Here is a 17,558-nt window from a genome sequence, read left to right as displayed (position 1 = left end):
CGCATCGCTTGCCAGTCGCGTTAGCCTCTACTCTCGTCCTTCTTCTCGTCCTCTTTCTCTTCCGCATCTCGTTTTTGGGTATCGGTATCGGTTTCCTTGTCTTTGGTTTGTTTTTATATAAATTTTATGCTGTCTGCCTCTCTACCCCAAGCGCACAATCATTTTTCAATAAACAAACAATTTCATGGGCGGCTTGTCTTTTGCCAAATCGGATCTAAGCCTCAATAAGCAGCCAGCGACAAGACGCACTTCCTGCCACAGCTCTCTTCAAGAGGTTACAGCCATCTGATGGCTATCGAGACTGCGAAGACTGTTGCTTTTGTAATCAGCCCATCCGATTACACTGCACAACCTCATAAGGAGATCAAGTATACACTTAATTTGATTTGATACAAATTATAATTAGTGTTTTAAATTCCATAAAAATGTAACTTCAACTCGTCTTTTATTTACAAATATATTGGACTTTCTGAATACGTTTTTGTTGCTTAGTGTGACTGATTGATTTGGGGCAGCAGCATTGACGGCTCAATTGATTAATAATTGTTTGTGTTTAATGTATCTGTCGGATACGTGACTGAAGTTAGCTTGGGAGCGAACGCAATATCCTGACAAATTTCAAGTCAAATAAATGGCTAAAAACAGATCCAAGGAGTAATTACAACCCAAAAGCACAGACATAAAGAACGAACTAAGAACTAAGACAAAGAGAAGGAGACTGATGGAAAAGTGTATCCGTATATCTATGTGTGTGTGCTGACAAATGAAAAATTAAACAATTTCCTAGTCGCCTCAGGGCTGAAGCTGTGCTCTGCCAACGAATTGCTAAATTTAACAGAAACATTTATTCTACAGAGAGCACTAAATTATTCCAGCGCTTGGCTCACCAGCCAAAAGATACAAAATCCGAATACGAACACAAATACGAATAAGCTTACGAATACATTTACAAATACCAATTGCGAATAGATTCTGGGAAGAGCTCAACACTGCAGCTTAGTTTTCTTTTGTTTGTTTGTATTCATGTGGCAAATCGTCGACATTATCGTCATCGTCATCAGCATTAACAGCTGCCGTTGACATCGACTCCGACTCCGACTTTGTCGTTACAATTGCAGCTACGACTCGTGCCAAAAGTCATAAAAAGCCAAAAACAAAAAATATATAAAAAGAAAATATACAAGCGGAAGCTTCCTTTATCCTCGCACTCGACTTGGCGCCTTTCATTAATATGCGCAAATTATAACGACAAGAAAAAAACAAAGACAAAAAATCAAATATGAATGCAAAGCTTGCTGAAGATCAACTGAAAAATACCCCATAAATAGTTCGTTGATCGTAGTTCTAATATAAATGCATCTTGTCATACTAAAGATTAGATGTACAAACGTTCCTGGTCAATAAAGTAATTCAGCAAAGTTGTTAAGCTTTTAAGCCTTTACTTAAACTAGATTGAAAATAATAATATATGTACCTATTTTTTGTTTTTTGAAGATTAGATTCTTAAAAATTATTATACCAATTAGGAATTAATTATAAATTAACTACGGCATAAACATTTTACCTAGTTTTTGAAATAGATTTTTGTAAATATCTTCTTGCGGTCGTCACTTTATTATACCCATTTGGCTATTCCTACAGGGTATGCGAAAAGAAACGACCGAACTGTCAACTGTCTGTGTGTCTATCTGTTTGTGTTTACATTTGTATTTGTGTGTGTGTGTGTGTGTGAGAGTGTGTTGAAAGACAACTTCATTTACTTGGCTCGCATTGTGCATTCGTTTTATTCGTTACATTCGTTACATTCGTTTTCATTGTCGTTTTGCCGTTTTTTGGACGGTTTTCGTTTTCGCCAACGTAAGCGCTTTTAATTTTCAGCTTGCATGCACAAAAGTATGCAATATGTTCTTTTTACTTTCCCTCCCCTCTCAATACAACACAGACGATGCAATTGCACTTATGCATGCATGACATCCAGCTGTCCCTCTCCCTCGCACACACACATACACACACACGCACACACATTGTATGGCTGACAATGGCTTACATAAATTTTAAGCTCCATTAGCAAAATGTTACAGCCACCGCACCGCTCCCGAAGCGACGTGTGGCAAAAGCTCGGCAAGCGAGTGCAAGTGTACTTTCTCTCTCTATCTCCCACCCCCCGTCGCCCTTTCTCTCTCTCTTTCTACTTTTTTGTATGTGTGTGTCCAAAGTTCAAGTGCAACAAAAGTTGGTTATTGTGCTCGGTCTGCTCTATTATAATATGAAATGCATATTACAAGCATGGCAAATTTCGGACATTGAAGAAAACTTTTTGCTTACCTAAGGCGTACCCTGGCTAATTTCTACATAAATTAGAAGACATGCTCGGTTGGCCCTCTGTGTGTGTATGTGTGTGAGTTACTTTGAGGTAATTTATGCAATCAAGATTACAGCTGACCAAGTTTAAAATGTAACTCAAATATATCCACAATTTATTTAAGGCTTTGTTCAACATTTCAAAGTGCAGGCTATAAAAACGAATTTAGTTTATATAGTTTTTTTTTAACATTTTTAAAAAAAAATTTTAATTAAATAGTTTACCTTTGGGCCAATTTGCTAAAAATCTGATGAAAGCATCGAATATCGTAGTAGTATATACGTATACTTTAGCACAAAAATTCTTAAAAATGCAAAACAAAATCTTAATTGTCGGACAACTTATTTTCTTTTTTATTCCCTAAATTTGTCTTATTTAAGGAATAATATAAATAAGGCAAAAGTTTTTTTATTTTAGAATACAGTCTATTTAATCAGTAAAGGTATTTAGTGGTCAAACTAACCAAATTTTTTTGTGAAATTAAGTTTAACTTTGAAATGTGTTTCCGGTTTGAGTGAAAATGAATTTTCTTTTCTGTGCAATGGTTGGGTTTTTCATCTATAATTTGTTGTTAGAGTCTCGGCCAAGATTCTTAAACCAGCACACTGACAAAAAAAAAAGGGAAAAACACGGCTCAACTAATTGCAAATAAATTAACTTGGCTTTTAATGGCTTAGGCCGTCTACAGCTACAGTTGCTGTTTTTGGTCCGGCCAGCTCGATGGCTTGGTGGAAAAATAAAGAAAAGAAAATAATTATTTTGTGCTTAAATACGCAAAAGTTGAAGCCGTGGCCAACATGTGGCATGCGGCATGTGGCATGTGGCCGCATCAAAATCAATTCGACAAACAAGCAAATGAGTTGCGGAAACTATTACTTACGAGTCAGTGCTAGCTGCAGGATCAGCCAACACTACAACGGGCAGACTTCTTACTTTCCCCCGCCTCGGCAAGTAGAATTTGGCAGAGGAGAGTGTGGTTGGAATGGGGAGGGGAAGGGGAAGGGGGCAGCTTGTGAATGTTGGTTACATGAGCCTGGGCGGCGCACAATGAATACAAATTGCTTGGTAAATAAACAACATCTCAATAAGGAGCAAATTACTGACGCCATCCAGCGAAAAAATAAACACACACACACATACACATACGACTACGCACACATGTAAATACAATCACACACACACACATTGAACGCAAGTAAGGGAAGATGGTAGGACGTGGCGGGTGTGAAAGGGGGAAGGGCGAAACGAGCGAATGGGCAATTCGCGCACTGCATAACAATAGCAACAATTTGGTTTTGAACGTTTGCTTTTGTATGTGTGTGCTCAGCGTCAGTGTGTGTCTTGAGTGGGCTTGTGTGTGTGTGTGTGTGTGTGTGTGTGTGTGTGTGTGTGTGTGTGTGTGGCGCTAATGAATATAATGGCGTTACATAAATGGCGGCATGGCCCCTGTTTGGAGAGCTGACAACCATTCTAGCTGCCATTGTTGTTGTTGTTCTTGCTGTCATTGATGTGTGTATATATATATATATATGGAAGGAGCAATGGCCAACAGTCTAGAGAGAGAAAGCTGAAGTCCAAAAAACAGAGATGGAGAGTTGGAAAGTTGGTGTAATTGTGTGTGCAGGAGAATAGCAAATAATGAGCGTACATCATGGTTTAACGATAAATACAAAACTCGTACTCTTTCTCGATGTACATGTGTATGTATATCCTACAAAACGATATATGGATAGCAAAAAAAGTTTCACATTACAATTCATGTAGAACTACATGAAGTGCGCCACAAATTCATGTTGGGAGCGAAAGGAGTGAGTGAAAATTAATTAACGTGCAGTGAAATCTGTTGTGGCAGCAACCAAAATATAATAGCACACTTAATTTGTGAATCGCAGACGTTAAAGCAACAAACATATTTAAATTCTAATTAAATATCAAATACCACAGCTATTATTCGGAAACTCAAAATGTTAGTCAGCAAATTAAATTAAAAGAACTTTCAGAGTAATTTGATTGATGGTAAGCCCTCATTGAGCTTTAACTAACGGAATAAGCGTTTAATAAACTTTAATTGGTCTTGACAGAAATATTTGAAATTAATCCAATATTAAAACAGCTGAGAATATTTCCTTCGATAAGTTTTAATCAGCTTAATAAGCTCTCAATAATTGTATGTTAGTTTGAAGATATGTCTATGAAAATATTTCAAATATCCGTTAAATTTTTGTTTGCTACTTAATGAATAATAATAATAAATGAATAAATTACCTAACCAAATACTTAATTATTACCATACACAAATTAAGGAAAGCTTTTAAGCTTGATGCGTTAAAAATGTTGAAGCTTTTGTCAAGAATATAAAATATTAAAAAACTCATTGAGCTTTACCATTCCTGTAATTATGAAACTAAAAGCTCTTTTGAGCTTTTCTATCCTCCATTATATACACAACAGAGCTTTCATTCATATATTTAATTTCATTTCAGTTAGTGTCACTCCGATTCATATTCTCAACTCTCAGGCAAAAGTCAACAGCCTTACTATTAATTCCCTTTTCCCATTGCTCAATTACAATTATTTGATAGCCCCGTCTAATTAGGCCAACAATTGTTTTATCCGACAGACGAGCGGCGAAACAATTAAATATGAATGCATTGCAGTTTTTTAAGCAACAACAGCAAAGGGACAACAGGATATTATGGAACAGGACTAAAACTACAGGCGATGTCTATTTTAACCTCCAGTTGAACTCAGAGGCCCAGAGGCCACTACTTAAAGGCCGCTTCTTGTTGTCTGTTTTCTTTTCATTTTCTATACAGTTTTTTTTTATCACTGCTGCTGTTGTTGTTGTTGTTGTTATTCTTGCTGGTCTGTGCGCTTATTTTCCATTTCCCATCTTTTTTTCCATTTTTTTTTCGTTTTGATGTTACCCTGGGGAGCGCTGAAGTAATTGTTGCGCTTGCCACGCCCTGCGGCCGGTTGGGGCACAACGCACATTAAAGTCACGCCGGGGCCAGTGTGTAGAGTCCCAGTCACAGGTTCAATCCCAATCCCAGACCCATTTCCATTTCCACTTCCATTTCCATCCCCATTCGCATTCGATGCGAGTGAAAAGCGTGAGTAACTCGGGCATATTTTCTCATTTGGCGTGGCGTATTGCATTGGAAATGCCGGAGAATTCTCGAGCACGCCGCGGACTCGTAATACTAGTCAAATATTTTTTCATTTTCTCCACAGCTTTTATGGCAATAAAAGTTGTGCATTTTATTTGTGGCATCTGATTTGAAGGCAGGATCTTTTCCGTTAAGGATTTTCTCGTTAACATCGTTGAATCAATTTCCATTTTCTACGATAGATTCCATTTTCAATGGCTATACATAGTTTGGCTTATTTAATTTTATCAATTTGATCAACATAGAGGGAGATGCATGCGGTGAATGCAAGCTAGGCAATAGTTGTCCTGTTGCTCTCCCGGTGGCAGGACATCTTATGAACTTTTACGTCTCCATTATATGCAAATGATGAAAGCAAGAAAACAAATATTGCTACCTCGGGCGATAGCCACGATGGCTACAAGAGCACACACACTTTGCCACACACGCACAACATACATGAAAGGCATTGTTTGGTTGTAAGGAGATGGCTGGGAGGGAGGGAGGGAGGGCGGGTGTAACAGGATGCGGTGCGAGGCTCATGTGCAGACATTTACATAAGCAAACAGCTTCTGTTTTTATGTGGCTGCTCGACGCAGTCCCAGCAGTCGCAGACGCAGCCATCTTTCCATTCTGCCATCCTGCCATCCTGACTCTGTGTCCTGTGCACGAACTACTAATAAACCAACAACAGCAGCACGACAATGGCAGCGGATATTAAGCTGAAACTGCCCCGAGGACAACAGAGTCCCCCCCAAAAAAAAAATAGATAACCGATGAGCAGCGAGATGAAGTGTAGTTCGAGAAGAGGAAAAGAAGATGGAAGCTAACTTGGCCAAAAAGAGCAAAACTGACCGAAATTATGGAGGCACGTTGCTGCTGCAGGATCTGTTCCATTGGTATTCCCTTTGTCAATCTCCGGGCCATGCCAGTAGGCCCTTTCAGCACGCTTATCAACTGATAGCTTCAACAACAACAGGCAATGGGAGAAAACCGGACCCCGGGCCGAAAGTCCCATCCAGCAACAGTTTGAATGGACAGTTCTGGGAATTCATGGAGCTGTCGAAAAGGGTAAATTGCCATTCAAAAGTTGCCCGGCAAATGATTTGTCGTCTGAAGAACAGAGGATGCAAAACTTCCTCATCATAATCAGCATAATCAAGTTGTGCGTTCCCTGAAAATGTATGCTACATAAAGTTTTTGACTTGGAAGCAATTATGCGGCATACGAAGTTGTGTGTCACATGTGTCTTCAAGTTTTTGCTTTTCTTTTTATTTCGTTCTTTCTTTTTTTTTGGTTGTGCAAATTTAATCACTTAACCCCAATGAAAGCCGACGAATGGCGAAAACTTTCCGAAGCGGCGAAAAGTTCTCACTATATGATATTATAAGAAAAGCGCAAAGAAATTTTGCCTTGCATGTTGCTGTGTTGAGAGAGGGGGGGAATTGATTTTTCACTTGGTCGAGGTCACAGCATGAGCATATTAATTCCACCACGCCCAATACTTCAGCTTTCTTCTCTCTCTCTCTCTGTCTCACTCTTGACAGTTACTACAAGTTTTTTTTTTGTACGTTGACATTCCACTCATAGTGCATGTGTTGTGTGTCTGTGTGTAGAACCCAAATGACAAAGTTACTTAAATTACCAGACAAAACTTTAGTTTCGCTTACTTTGCCTCAACTCAATGCCGTTGCCAATGTTGCTGTTGCTGTTGCTGTTGCTGTTGCCAATGCCGATGCTGACTCTTAAGCAGAATTAATGAGTGGAGAGTTGGTTTTTCTTTCACATTTTCCTTGTTTTTCTGCTGCCAGTGCAAGTGGTTTGCTTTAGAGTTTGACGATCCATGCAACCTCCAATTCACTTTACAAACGCAAGAGTCGAGTGAAAGTTTCTATATGTTTTCTATGTAGACACATATAGAACATACATGTATTGCACTTTGCAAACTTTTTATTATTTTGGTATAAGTGTGTTTGTGTGTGTGTATCCTGACAGAAGTTTGCTGCTAAAGCTCGTTTTCTTTTTAAATTTGCCCTTAGAGTCATGAATGTCTTTCACTTGCACTTGATATGTCTCGAGCTCAAGTTATTTATGTTACTCTTCGTTGTTATTATTGTTCACATTGTTGTCAATGTTGTTGTTTTAGTTGAAAGCACTTATCTGCAGGTTGTTGTTTTTTCGTGTACGCTTCTATGCACTTTGTATCTGCATCTCCTGCCAGATCAACGCCTTTGATACATCTCAAAGTTGCACAACAATGCATTTTCCATCTCGAACACATTTTGTGGCAATTTGTAGTTATTTTTTAGTTTGATCATCCTAAAAATATTTCACAATACCTGAACAATTATTTACATACAAATTTATGCTGAAGCTTTAATTTTACATTTTTCTTTTGGTGCATTGTTTTGAAAAGTTGAAAAAAGTTGATAATATTCAGTTAAAAGCAATTTGTATTTAATATTTATATCGAGTTTATGCCCTTTGAATCAATAATATTAATATTCATTACCTTTGTCAACAAATTATGTTTTTTTTTTACTCAAAAAATCAGCCTGATTTACCTCAAGTTTTACATCTAAATGTTTAGTATTCATTTTCATTACACAAATTACACCTTTGTTAAATAATTTAGATGGCTTATGCTCTGTGCTCTGAATATTACACAATATATTTACTTTCTCTGTCAACAAATTGATTGCATGAAGTCTGACCTCAATTTATAGTTAATTTTTAACGACATAGTAACTTATTTTGATATTTTTCATCATTTCAAAAATTAAATTTACGAAATGGTTGAAATGCTTTAATTACTTTTGTTTTTGTATTCTGGGCTTTTAAGCTGTCTTCGAACCATCAAAGGACATGACATTGCACTTCGTATCTCACTTGTCTTGTTGTAAAAAATAAAATACAAGAATTGCAACGAGCTTCTCTTGTTTTTGTAGCGGAAGATGCTGAAGAATGCTCCTTGCAGGCCGCATTTGCCAGTGGAAGCTGAAGAGTCTTCAGTATGTGTGTGTGTGTGTGCTTTCTACTTCTAGTACAATAATATCCTTTCACATTTTATTACACTTGTAATGTGCAACGATTGGTTGCTCGTATGAGTGGAAGAAGAAGTATCAACAGCAGCAGTAGCAGCAGCAAAAGGTCCTCTCGAGTCCTTAGAAGCAGCACAGAGAGCAGTCAACAGTTGAGGATGTTGCTGCTCATGTTGTGTTTGTCTGCCCAAGGCTCTCTAATAATATAATATACGCACAATGACCTACATACATGTGGCAATAGGTGGCAGCTGTGTGTGTGTGTGTGTGAGTCTGTATCATTGTCAATATTGACAATAAACAAGTTTGCCATAAAATGTTACATGAGTCGAGTGGAGCATTCAAGTGGCACATACTCATCCGCAGGACAACAAGTTTAATGCTCAGCCCAAAGAGGGCACATAAATCAGGCACTCAATCAAGCTGAAGGCCAAAACCAAAACCAAAATCCCAACCCCATTACCCACACGTCATCACGTTGACTTATTAATCGGGAATATTCTCGTACCAGACAATACTTATATATACATATATATATCACACACTGTACATCATATATTCGCATAGTTTGTGTCCTTTTATGCAGCTGTGCACTTTAGCAAATTAAAAAAAAATAAATAAATAAATAAAATGGCCCTGACTCGTTGATAAAATGTTATTATAAATTATATTAAATATACATAAATTGTGTTGAATTATAAAAGCAAAAAGGGTGAACAAGTAAAATGCAATCAGTCATTTGGCCAACGGGTTGACATTTATGCAGAGTAGCAAAGAAACTTTTATAATTAATTAACATTAAAATAACAAGAGGGTCGTTCCGGCGGCCAGTCAGGCAATTTGTTTAAACATAAATCAATCATGAGTTGGTTCACATTAACAATTTAAGCTTACGCAGGCGTAAAACTTTTGGGAAAAATGATACTTACTATTTAAATATTGCTCGTTTTTCAGATTTCACAGCCGGACTGCGTTTGGTCGAGGTACGCATACCAAATTACGTGATTAAGGGCGCCACAGCGCAATTGGAATGCCTCTACGATCTGGATGGTGAGGCACTGTACTCGGTCAAATGGTACAAGGACGGCAATGAGTTTTATCGCTATGTGCCCAGGGATAATCCGCCGGCGCAAACGTTTCGTTTGCCAGGTGTTGCCGTTGATGTGAGTATGCCTTTAAAAACCAGAGAAAATACGAAAAAACACAAAAAATAAATTACGACCCACGTTGGGCGCCATTGTGTGCACTAAAACTAAACATTAAAACAACATTGCATACTTTGCGGCATTGCCAGACAATGGAGAAAACCGCCTTCCCCCAACCACCCTGTCTAGCTCTGTGACCTGTGTCTTGTGGCTGTACTTAAAATGAACCGCAACAACAACAACACCAACGACAACAATAATGTTCATCTCTGCGTCGAACCGAGCAGACAATGCACTACCTTGGATTCGAGTTTTTGTCTGGATTTTACAACTGCCTGCGAGTATTTAATTTCGAAAATGCAAAAAAAAAGACTCTTTTCTTTAGAAAACATACATTTCGTTTTGTTGTTCAGTGGCAAGCCGACAAATAACTTAAATAGTCTTAGGCCTATTTATAATTGAAAGCCTCCACCATTAATTAAAATATGTCTTGATTTGTTTCAAGTATTCAATTAAGTACTCATTTTGCCTTACTTACCTCATTTCTTAATTTTTCATTAAATTTCTCATTTCTTGTCTAAGAAAACTCTATAGTTAAAACATTAACCAAGAATTTTATTAAGTATTTAGTACCCATTCACAATAAGAGCTTCTCACAGTTTTTAAAATAAAGCGCACATCAGTTTGTCAGTTAGAGACGTCAAGTTCCTCCCCAAATCGAACAGTGATCATAGACCCAACAAGAACAATAGCTATAGAAGTGGCGCACTTAAATGCCATTGCTCCATTATTTTTGCCACTAAAACTTTTGCACGTAAAATGCGCTGCACGTTGCCGGTTTGGTTACCTTTATCCGCCTACCCCTTCCTTTTATGCCATCTTCATCCCCTTATTGCCAAAAAAGAAAAAAAAACAAACCGAACTCATACTGAACACACGTTTAGAGTTGCCAGTGGCACTTCCAGTGCTGGTAAACGCCTCGGTGAGTTCAAGATAAGCACGTGAGCAGAGCAGACGCCCCAAACTGAGAGTCGAGTATTCGTATAAGCTATAACTATACACTGCAACAAAAAAATCTTTGTTTATATAACAATAATATGATCATAAAGAGCATTAGTCAAAAATATGCGCTTAAAAACCAAATATTTAATTCAGATAAAGTTGTATTATTAAAAAACATTAATATTAACGAATTAAGAATTGTGTATTCTCAATATTTTGGTCAGTGTATATAGTACACACTGGTATGAGCAAACCGCACTAATCGTCTACCGAAAAAGTGAAACTGCTTGGCATGCATGTCCTGGCTACTCCTACCTCTTTCATACCCGTTTTCCTAAGAGAGGGACTCCCACTCCTTCAGCTCATTCTGCTTAGTTCCTGTTCCTTAGCTCTACATGTGTTTCAACTTGCGAGTGCAATAAATTTTTCAAGTTGCGCTTTTCACTAGTGACTGGCGGCGGTTGGGCGTGGCCGAACGTGTCTATAATGCGCGTTATAACAAGCGAGTGGAGCACACACACACATACACACGCTCGCACACATGCACACATGCACACACGCACATGCCGCCTGGCGGTCTTCAGGCTTCTCAACTTTGATGTTGGGCCGCAGATAAAAGGCGAAACATGTTGCAAAAAGATACAATGGGGGCGATAGTTGCGGATACGTTTTGGCTGGCAGCCAATGCTAATGGTTATATCCAACTCCATTGGCGGATATTGTTTAAGCATAATCGATTCAAGTGACTGACGTGGTCGGGCTAACAACTTTTTGGCCAACATTGCTGTTGTTGTTTTGGTTTTGTTTGGATTTCAGTTGTTTTCTTTTATTGCAGTTGCAAATTGTTGGCTGCTTGGACGTGAGCTTTACCTAAGGGTCATGCGTGTGTGTGTATGTGTGTGTGTGTGTCTCCCTGTGTGTGTATGTGTGTGAGTGTGTGTGCTAGGTAAACTATAAATTAGGTTAAAACAACAGCAGCAGCAGCAGCAACTGAAGAAGCAGCAGCACAATGAGCACAAACGGATAAAAAATGCGCAATAAAAGATAACAAAGTGCACTTTTCGTTAGCCAGATAAACAAAACCCATTCGACTCTGGCAAAACGGACCTTTACAACAGTCAACAGCCAACAGTCAGCTTAATGGCTTAAAGTTCAAGTGAAATATTTGCCTAACATTTACTTTTTGGGTTCGTTGCTGTATCTGACCCTTAAAGTGAACAGAACCACTTTAAACGTAAACATTGAAAAAGCATTTTAAGAAAAGTTGGTTGGACAAAAAACAATTTCATTACATTAACGTCCAGAGCAGCTGCAATTGAAGCTGTCAACAAACGGCATTCGACAGTCGACAGTCGTCAGTCGTCAGTCAGCTGAGGATCCTTCGACACGAACATCGACGACATTCTTCATTCTTTTTATTGGGCTTACAACTTTTGCCACTTTTCGCTTCAACTGAAGTTGCTGTTGTTTCAGCTGCTTGTGATTTTTAATTGTACTTTTCCATATTATTTTTTGTGTTTTTACTCATTCAACAATTTTTAATTGCAGTTGCACAACTCGAGCGACGCCATTGTTAACCTGCACAACGTCAATCTGCAGTCGGCGGGACGATTCCGGTGCGAGGTTTCCGGCGAGGCGCCATCTTTTCAAACGGTCACCGAGCATGGCGATATGATTGTAGTGTGTAAGTATCATTATCTTTCTCTTATAATACTCTAATGTGTGTGGAATAGTCAAGCGATTACTATTATTATTTCGAATTAGGCATTTGCAATTGAAAGCTGTGCCTACTATTAAGGATTAGTAAACTAGGAAAACCTTTTATTTAGAGCTTTTTTTGTTTTAATTTAAATCTTTATATACTCCAATACCGTACATGATATTCACATCACCATTTTGCCTAATCACTCAGTTACGTGTATAATTCCTTACTCGTTGCTAATATTCCAATATTGTTTATAGTATTATAAAAGCTATTAATTTGTCAGTCAATTATCTTTACAGTCAGCCTGCGGTTTTCAGTTTCCTTTTTATACAGTCATTCTATGGATTTCCGTTGCGTTCCTTTACAGACAAACTATGATTCTTAACTGTCTTTCATTTACAGGCAGTCCTTTGTTCATTTGGGTGTTGCTTAGGTTAATTCAGTTCATTTGATCTGGGCAATTGAATGGCTCTTTTGGCTGCTCAGCTGTTGAGCTGCATTTGACAGACTTCATTTGATTTCATGTTTATAATAAGCTTAGGAAACTCAACAGAACTCAACTGTCCCCTTAAGCGTCAGGGGAGACGTAGGAAATGTGTATGGTGTGTGCTCCTTTCAGGATCCTTAACCTGTCAAAGCTTAGCATCTAACTCAATTTTGCAACTGTCTGTCTTGTTCAACAATTTCCTGAGGGCACAAGAACAACAGGAACAACAACAACAACAACAACAACAACAACGATAGCAACAACAACATTTTGAAGATGTTGCGACAAACTCGAAATGCAAACAGAACAAAATTTTGCAACTGCTTTAAGTGCCGGCTGACTGCGTGACTGAATAAATAGCTGGATGGGTGGACAGGAAAGTACCTACGACAGGAATTCAGCTAAAAGGAGGATTCAACTTCTATCTGGAATTCAAGGATCCCACGCTTATTGTCACGGACAACGTCTCACACGTGGACTAGGCAACCGAAACGCTTTGAGCTGGCGTTGACATTTCGTTTGTTCAATTATAAACTTTTGCATGGGCGTACCCACATCCTCTTTTACTATAGTTATTTCTGTCTCACTCTAGACCCCAAACTGGTCTGGCCAGTTCCATGTTTCGTCTTTGTTCTAACGCGCTATTGTTGTGCTTTGTTTTGGGCTTTTTGCTGCTCATATTGTGTGCTGCCTGTTTGGCTTTCAATCAAAGTTTTTAAAAGCTTCAACAACAAACTGCTCGCATATGACACAGCTTTCAACTCTCATCTCACAATTCTCCAGGCTTCTAACTGTCTGCGCCCACAGATGCCGTTAGTCCTCTGGCAGCTGCAAAAAAACCATTTCCGTTTCCGTTTGCAGAGTTTTGCTTACCAACGATTTATAGTCCTTGGAAGGGTATTAGAGCCTTGTCATGAAACACACTCGGCTTGACAGGAAGTATAAAGATCAGCTTTGTTGCAGCTTTTTCCGTTATCATATGATCGATGGACAAACTTTTAGTCATAAAAGTCATGAAAAATAAGTGAAATGTTAGTGTGCTAATTCCATAAGACACTCTCATTTAAATTTCAACACCTTTTTCTTTTTATTGCAACTATTGCAGAATATTTACGTTAAAATAATAATTTCGAAAATTAATTGGTTGTTTTTATTAATTTTATTATTTTAATTTTAAACTATATTATTGAATAGTTGCGAATAGTTGACCATTAATAAGAAAATAATTCTGCTGGTATATTAAATTAGAGAATGTCGGTTGCTTTTTAACTGCTGTAAATTTAAATATGTTATGACATTAGCCGATGAATTGGAATCTTAGTGCTGTTATCACCGTGGCTCTAAGATCATTAATATTTATTAACAAACTTTTCCAGATGTTAATCCAGTAAGGTCTGTGAAAGGATTAACAAGATATAGTAAATAACATCTCTTAGCATGTTTTTTCTGCTATCTCATTGTTTTTGTAAAAGATTTAAAATAAGGATGCTGCTTTTGTAAGGGTATTAACAAGCTCATTGCTTGAAGTGTCGATATCCCCGTCAGTTCCATTTTATTTTTATTCCTTATGTTTTTTGTTTTATTTTTTTTTATGCAATTTTATCAGCAGTCTGTCAGTGCATCAGCGGCTGGAACTTTTATTGAATTTCCGACTGGGCGCCGCCGATTTTGTTGTTCTCGCTGCTGTTTTTGTTGGATTTTTGGGTGTTGGTTTTTGGCTTATAACGGCATTTTGCCGTTTTCAGCTGTGTTTGCGTGCTTGCCACTAGACAGAGCTGAGCTGTAAATTAAATTTTGCACAGCTTGAATTCGTTATCCTTCTCCAGCATCAAACTAACCAAGTGGATATTGGTTCTTGTCATTTCCTTTTATGCAGCTCTGCCGGATCAGGGACCACCGAAAATAATGGGAGGACGTCCGCGCTATCAAATTGGCGACTGGGTGCGCATCAACTGCACTGCCGGTCGATCCAAGCCGGCTGTCAATCTGACCTGGTTCATCAATGGGGAGCCTGCCGATCCGCAAAAGCTGCGCAAATACGACACTGTGGTATCCGGCCGAGAAGGACTCGAGACCTCTGTGCTGGGACTGCAATTTCGCGTGGAGCAGCATCATTTTCGTAATGGCGACATGAAATTAAAGGTAAGTTCGTCTTGTTAATACAAGTACTCTGTAAAATCACTGACTTTTTTTTATAATTTTCTAACAGTGTGTGGCCGCGTTGTCCACCTTCTATTGGCGCAGCAACGAGGAGTCCGTCGAAGGCGATCGGCCTCAGAAGGCGCCGGTGCTCGAGTCACGTGAAAGTGACAGCGCCTTTGCCAGCAATTCACGCGCCGATCCGGTGCAAGGTATGTCATACCGGGAATTATTTGTTACACAATTCTTATCGCTTTTCCTTCAACCAAATGCAGCCAGCAAAACGGACTCGCTCCTAAAGGCCCGTGCACCGAGTGCGCTGTTGTTGCTCGCGTTGGCCACGGCTGCCACATTCGCCGGCAGCGTCAGCGTCAGCGGCAGCGTCTGTTGGCCAACGTCAATGCACAGCAAGGCCGGGGCCAAATCGATACGAGATTCGATGAATAATAATGTTGTTGCTAATGAGCCCAAAGATAAAGATAAGGACAAGCAAGCTAAGAAAATGAAAGATAATAAAAATCTTAATAAAGATAAACCAATTTTAGTTGTTGAGCTGCTCAGGCAAAAGCTCAAGAGATTCGTGCGGCAGCTGCGTTGCTCAGTTGCTACTGCTACGACGCAGCAGCAGCAGCAGGGGCAGCAGCATCAGGGGCAGGGGCAGGGGCAGGGGCAAGTGTTGTTGTCTGCGCGGTAGCTGCATTAAGTTACCCTCGCCCGCCTGCCATGCATTTTAGCCCCGCCCACAAAACAAATTTCCACTGAATTTCCGTCTTCGCTTCGCAGAAATGAAAGTAAACAAAAATATGAAAAGTTGCAAAAAAAAATGCACAAAAAAATCAAATAAAAATTGAAAACTAAAGAAAAAACCGATAATTTATTTATTATGTTAACAAAAGCTTTCTTGAATTTAATTTGTATAAACAAAAACATAACGATATGCATATAATTAATTAAACTTAAAGAACAGCAACTCTCACATTGTGTAGAGAAACAAATATGTTTTTAGCTGCCACAAAAACATCAACTTTAACATAAAGAGAAAACAAAATTGTTAGGCGTATTAATAAAATAACTGTATATAGCAAATATTTAATAAATGTATTGTATGTTATTATTTTATAAGTACGTTCACAAAAAATCATAAAACGGCGCTGCACTAAATGGTATAACATATAAATTGAAGTAAAATATACAATGAAAGTAAAATATAAATATAAAAAAAATTAAAATCACTCAAATTATATTGAATAAGTGACAACAAAAGATACGGCTCAAAGAATCAAACAATTTCAATGTAGTGCATTGCAAATAAAAATATGAATTTAAACTAAATAGTTGTAAGCACTCCCTAGCTAAAAAATAATATAAAACTAAGCATTAAAATTTCAATGGAAATTTAAGTAAATGCGCAAAACTTTATTGTACTCTCATGAGTGTAAAATATAATTACAGAATTCAATTGATTAAAGCACATTTCATTAAACTTAAATATAATTATTTAAGTCATAAATACGTTTTCGAATAATATTGTAAAATCTCTGAAAATTTAATTTATTTCATATTACGATTATTGCACTCAATGAATTTATCTGTAAATTAAGGCAAAGATTTTTTAATTGAAAATGGGAGAGAATGAAGCATACAATTTAAATTTAATTAAAACGGTAAAGAAAATAATGAAAACTCTAATAAAATCTAATCAAACTTAGCATTTAAAAGCTGGTGACTGTTGAAAAGTCTTAAAACTAACAAAAACATATCGTAAATTTATAAATTGCCAAAGTTTTTATGTATATGTATGTGTGAACTTAATTATGAATACAAAATGCATCGTACGTATACTAATTGTTATACGAAGCATTATAATGGAACTTTTTACTAATTAAGTATACCTTGTTCAAACCGCTCTCTGTCCGTATTAGCACATATACGAGAATATGTTTCTTTGTTCTTCGAATAAATATAAATTGAAAAAACAAAAAACTACTAATAACATTCCATGTTATTTTGCTGTCATCCTTAAAAAAAAAAAAAATAGGAAAACGCGCTATCAATTGATAAATTGTTGAATAGTTAACAGTTTAGTTAGCCAAATTTAGAAACAATAACAAAAGTCAAACAAAAACGGAAATGAATATGGAAAACCAAAACAATAGCGAAATGATTGTGATTCAGCCTTAATGAGGAGTTGAAATTAATTCATACGCAATTAAATATTATGTAAATAGCCCGAGAGCAGCGCCACAAAAAATTCTTTGTCCATTACAATTATTAATGCAATTTCCTTATATGATTACGTCTATTAATGTATATACAAATAAATAGAACTATTTTGATTTCCGATTTCCAATTAAGCGAATTTAGTTTCCATTACAAATATAATTATAATAATTGTCATAAATTTATATTTTATGTGTAAATACTTCTATTTAAATGATAACTCAATTAGTATTAAGAAGTCAGCTAACAAAAGCAAAAAGCAAAACAAAATATTGCGCCAATTTTAAAAATAGGCAATTCAATTTATA

General features: G+C 37.5%; 1 protein-coding gene across 1 annotated transcript in view; it reads left to right on the top strand.

Moving 5' to 3' along the window:
• LOC117781357 overlaps positions 1 to 16,062 on the top strand; it is a 79,360-nt gene extending 63,298 nt beyond the window's left edge. Inside the window, exons 3-7 of the mRNA XM_034618104.1 lie at positions 9,507 to 9,715; positions 12,248 to 12,383; positions 14,768 to 15,033; positions 15,101 to 15,242; positions 15,306 to 16,062. Coding sequence (XP_034473995.1) covers positions 9,507 to 9,715; positions 12,248 to 12,383; positions 14,768 to 15,033; positions 15,101 to 15,242; positions 15,306 to 15,724 — 1,172 coding nt within the window. The 3' untranslated portion in view covers positions 15,725 to 16,062. The remainder of the gene's footprint in view (positions 1 to 9,506; positions 9,716 to 12,247; positions 12,384 to 14,767; positions 15,034 to 15,100; positions 15,243 to 15,305) is intronic.
• Positions 16,063 to 17,558: the final 1,496 nt, after the last annotated feature.

The sequence above is a fragment of the Drosophila innubila genome (assembly GCF_004354385.1).
Source record: "Drosophila innubila isolate TH190305 chromosome 2L unlocalized genomic scaffold, UK_Dinn_1.0 4_B_2L, whole genome shotgun sequence".
NCBI classification, from domain to species: Eukaryota; Metazoa; Arthropoda; class Insecta; order Diptera; family Drosophilidae; genus Drosophila; species Drosophila innubila.
The sequence above is the reverse complement of the archived record's forward strand: the minus strand, read 5'-3'. Positions and strand labels throughout refer to the sequence as shown.